The sequence below is a fragment of the Sander lucioperca genome, chromosome 6 (genome assembly GCF_008315115.2).
Source record: "Sander lucioperca isolate FBNREF2018 chromosome 6, SLUC_FBN_1.2, whole genome shotgun sequence".
NCBI classification, from domain to species: Eukaryota; Metazoa; Chordata; class Actinopteri; order Perciformes; family Percidae; genus Sander; species Sander lucioperca.
In genome coordinates, this window is record NC_050178.1 from 22,936,651 (window position 1) to 22,941,650 (window position 5,000).

Consider the following 5,000-nt stretch of genomic DNA (forward strand, 5'->3'; position numbering starts at 1 on the left):
CTGGAGGTAACCGGCTCCATCTAGCCGACTGCTCCCAATAAGTGACAAAATAACGCCAACATATTCCTGTTTACATGTTGTGATTTGTAGAGTCACAGCGTGTACAAATAACAAGGTCACATGACACACAGCCATCTTCTAACCGTATACATACTGGGAACTATATTCTCAGAAGGTGAAGCTCTGAGAAGCCCCGTGGTGAGGAGCAGAGAGTAGCAGAACTTCGCCTTCTGACGCTCTGACCCACCAACCAGACGGTCGACCATCGGCAGTAAAGTCAGGCGGACTGATCAGTCTCCCCGAGGTCCAGAAAGTTCCTCAGAACACACCGAAGAGACGCCGACTTGAGCGTACGTTCTGCGCGTGCGTGAGACGTAACACGTCTCCATAACAGCAGGCGGCGCTAATCTGTAGTGTCGCCCAAAAAAATGAAAACCGGCAGCTGATTGGACGAACGCGTCATGTGGGTCTGGCTGCTCCCGGATTTTTCAACCGGGCATAATGGCGGCTTCATTCAGGATACAATCTCATATTTTACAAAGATAGTTCACCGAAACGTGTTTCTGAAAACATTTTAAGAGAGAAATAGGCCGTGCAGTTGCTGAAGTCTTCATTTCAGATCAACAAAGGTCAGTTTAAGAGATTTTCGTCAGATTTTGAGAGACTTAATTGTGGGGATTTTGGCAGGGGTTGTCTGAGCCACCCTTCAAATTTAACTTAAGCCCTTTGTAGACAACGTATTAGGATTAAAATAGTATCTATGCACAATTTTATAATGGATGAATTTATTTCTGGAATCAAAATATAATCTTTAAAAAAAAGTTGACACTAAGTTCGAAGTTACGTTCTTTACATTTAATTTGTTTGTGTCGTCTTCCAATGAGTTAAAGTAGCTCTTCTGTGTGTCCCTCAGTAAGACGGGGCTGGTGTCGTCGTCCTGGGAGCGTCAGTACTTCTTCACGCAGGGCGGTAATCTGATGCAGCAGGGCCGCGGCGAGGTGGCGGGCGGGCTGGTCACTGACCTCGACAACTGCTCCGTCATGGCGGTCGACTGTGACGACCGCCGCTTCTGCTTCCAGGTCACTTCCTTCGATGGCAAGAAGTGAGAGGGCTCCCACTTTTTACATTTGTTTCTCATGAATACACCATAATTCTTTTAGATGTTTTCTCCATTTTTAAGTTTTTATAGTAGCATATACATACCACTCTATTAAAGGTCCTATGACATGCTGCTTTTTGGATGCTTTTATATAGGCCTTAGTGGTCCCCTAATACTGTATCTGAAGTCTCTTTTATATAGACCTTAGTGGTCCCCTAATACTGTATCTGAAGTCTCTTTATATAGACCTTAGTGGTCCCCTAATACTGTATCTGAAGTCTCTTTTATATAGGCCTTAGTGGTCCCCTAATACTGTATCTGAAGTCTCTTTATATAGACCTTAGTGGTCCCCTAATACTGTATCTGAAGTCTCTTTATATAGACCTTAGTGGTCCCCTAATACTGTATCTGAAGTCTCTTTATATAGACCTTAGTGGTCCCCTAATACTGTATCTGAAGTCTCTTTTATATAGGCCTTAGTGGTCCCCTAATACTGTATCTGAAGTCTCTTTTATATAGACCTTAGTGGTCCCCTAATACTGTATCTGAAGTCTCTTTATATAGACCTTAGTGGTCCCCTAATACTGTATCTGAAGTCTCTTTTATATAGACCTTAGTGGTCCCCTAATACTGTATCTGAAGTCTCTTGACCAACTGCCATGCTTTGCTTGTTTGTAAGCCATGATGTCTCTCTCTCTCTCATGGGGGGGCCAAATTCTCTGGGCGGGCAAAGCAGAGAAAGGGGAGGTAACCTTTCCCCTTATGACGTCATAAAGGGAAGATTCCTCATTGGTCCATCTGAGCTTTCATTTTCTCAAAAGGCAGAGCAGGATACCCAGGGCTCGGTTTACACCTATCACCATTTCTAGCCACTGGGGGACCATAGGCAGGCTGGGGGAACTCATATTAATGTTAAAAAACCTCATAAAGTGACATTTTCATGCCATGGGACCTTTAAACTTTTTTCTCGTTTTGTGTTCTCAGAGTGGTGACGCTGCAATCGGACAGCAGGAAGGATTGCGAGGAGGTAAAATGTTTTCCTGTCGTGTAACCTGCTCGTTATTAACTGTCAGTTGTCTCCTCATGCCGTCTTCTGTGCTGCTTCCTCCTCCAGTGGATCGCCACCATCAACAACATCTCCAAAAGGATCTACCTGAGTGAGAACGCAGAGGTCTGTGTCCTGCTTCCCTCGTTAACTTTTATTTACCTGGTCACAGATCACGGTGGAGATTTTGGCAGCTATCTTTAGATGTAGCTTAGCCTGGTTTCAGACCTCTGAGTCACCTCTGAGTTAGGCCGGCTGCACACTGGCTGCGTGGCGTGAGCGTGGCGCTTTTGTTGCGTGGCGGCTGCGTGGCGTTTTCTATTTCTTTACACACCAGAAACGTGTTTGACGCGGTCCTGCTGCTGCTAGCCTTGTCTGTACACATGTACACACACACACAAAAACACACACACACACACACACACACACACACACACACATACACGTCTATGTTACCAACAGGGGACTATCAGGCTACACCGACCAAGTGTGGACTTCTATTTCTCTTCATTTAAAAAATACAAAAATAGAAAAGGACATTTACTTTTAAGATCTTTTTTTATAATATTACTGAAAATAGGCTTTTTTATGTTTTTTAAAAAAATTGCCAAGAGGGGACTTGTGGGTTAAGCGATGTCTATATATTAAAAAGGGGACCTTCATTTACTGAAGTGAAACTGTCTGTACCTATTCTTTCAATGATTGTTTGTTTACAGCAACTACTTTGTTTATTTCAAAGATTAATGATTCAACTTTATTCAAACATTTCTCTGTTATACAAATATTAAGAAATAATAAGGCCACTTACATAGAGAATAAACATTGTTTTACCTGCAAATCAGAAGTGCCTTGACTGCATGCACTTATATCAAGGACTGAATTACTAGCAACAACATTGATTTTATCAGGTTCCTTTATATATAATATACTTTTAAAGTTACATTTTAAAGATTAGCATACAATTCAAGTTCATTTTACTTTTTCTTTAGTTATTGAGAAATATATCAGTGTGCCTTCTGCTTCATGCAAATTCTCAGTTCCAGTGTTGCAATCCTGAATCATTAGACAAATGTCATTTCATCTTGTCTGTTCACCAATAAAAATAAACGTTATGTGACACATGACACCCATGACACAATTTATATGTGCTTTCTTAGCATCATTCTTGCGAAAAATAGAGGATTGTCTCAACTCACGACTCTCTGGCAAAGTATTGATCTTCCTCTGCATCTTATCTATCAAACTTGTCATATTACTCCTGACACTTGATACTGTCTTTTACTGAACTAATGTACAGTATGGACTCATGCAGGAGTGTTAGTGTCTCAGCACTAGTCAACAGGGGACTTCTGTCATTAATAGAGTCCAAGTGGGGACAATCTGTTTTAGAGCACAAACTTAAAACACCATTGCAACATAAAGTTTCTTTTTCAACTGTCCGACATACTTACACATTAGTATGTAATTAATCAAAGTTATTAATGTTTCATTTGTTCTTTAATACGCTTATCTATAATGTGTATATTATAATGTTCATACTTCATGAATGATGGATTCCCCATTTCTAAAGTATTATATCAATTACAAACCAGGGATTTAGAAGCTGTCAAGGGATACAAGAATTATTATGACTTAGACATGTACTTACGGTTAGTGAGTGTGTTAATATAGGTTTTAAGTGTAGGATAGTTGGAAAAAGAAAATGTTATCTAAACATTTACAAATGAGAAAACCCTTATGAAACTTAACTACATCTTATCAAACTTGTCATATTACTCCTGACACTGATACTGTCTTTAGTGGAATGGTTGCGTGGATGGACGTTGGGTGGGTGGGTGGGTGGATGGATTGATGAGGATTGGTGGGTTGGGTGTGTTGCTGGATGATAGGATGGATTGAATGGATGGATGGCTGGCCGGGCGCGCCGTCAGCATGGTAAGCAAACCTAACAAAATCATACGTCCCTGTATAAATCGAGCACCAATACAGGGATTACTAGTATCAGCGGTTACAACCATCAATATATTTTTTTTTTACCCCTGGTACGGCCTTCGGTACTCGGTATCGGCCGAATACGCAGAGTTCCGGTAGAGAATCATTATCGGGAAGCTAAACAGCCATCTGTAATTTAAGTGAGTGTTGGTCCATCATGTCAGAGTGTTGATGTTGTTGGGGGCATATTTCCTCACTGCGGCTCTGAAAGTTTCGGCTACAGCGGGCGCCTTACCCCCCACACCCCCGTGAGATGTTCCCGGAGCACTGTCCGAATGCTTGAATTCTTAGTCGCCGCTCACTATAAACCGCGTTTACAGGGTTAATCATAACGGAAGGTTACTCAGACACTTTAACAGATAGTAGTCCTAGACCACACTCTATAACTTACAGAGACCTAACACTTTCACACAGAACCTTACGTTTTGGTCGACAGCATTTCGGACAAGAGTAGAGAATATGGAGAGATATAAGAGACGAAGAGGAGACAGACAGACAGACAGACGACAGAGCGAGAGAATAGAGAGATAGGAGACGACAGAGGAGAGAGATAGAGAGACAGACTTAGAGATCTAGAGAAGAGAGAGAGACAGACAGAGTAGAGAGAGAGAGACAGATGAGAGAAAAGAAATGGAGAACGGAGCGAGGACAGAGACAGAGAGGCGAGAGGCGGAGAGGAGGAGGAAAGCGAGAGAGACACATATACATTAGAGAGAGACAGAGAAGAGGAGGACAGACAGATAGAGAGGAGGACAAACAAGATAAGAGAGGGAGAAAGAAAGGAGAGAGCGGGAGAGGAGCGAGAAGGAGGGATTCTTTCGCTCTGACTCTCGCACAGTATATTGTTTTTCTATAGCTCTCATA

General features: G+C 42.1%; 1 protein-coding gene across 1 annotated transcript in view; it reads left to right on the top strand.

Annotated features, from left to right (window-relative positions):
• appl1 (adaptor protein, phosphotyrosine interaction, PH domain and leucine zipper containing 1) overlaps nt 1–2,400 on the top strand; it is a 22,201-nt gene extending 19,801 nt beyond the window's left edge. The window contains exons 11-13 of the mRNA XM_031301396.2: nt 914–1,102; nt 2,084–2,126; nt 2,214–2,400. Coding sequence (XP_031157256.1) covers nt 914–1,102; nt 2,084–2,126; nt 2,214–2,348 — 367 coding nt within the window. The 3' untranslated portion in view covers nt 2,349–2,400. The remainder of the gene's footprint in view (nt 1–913; nt 1,103–2,083; nt 2,127–2,213) is intronic.
• Nucleotides 2,401–5,000: the final 2,600 nt, after the last annotated feature.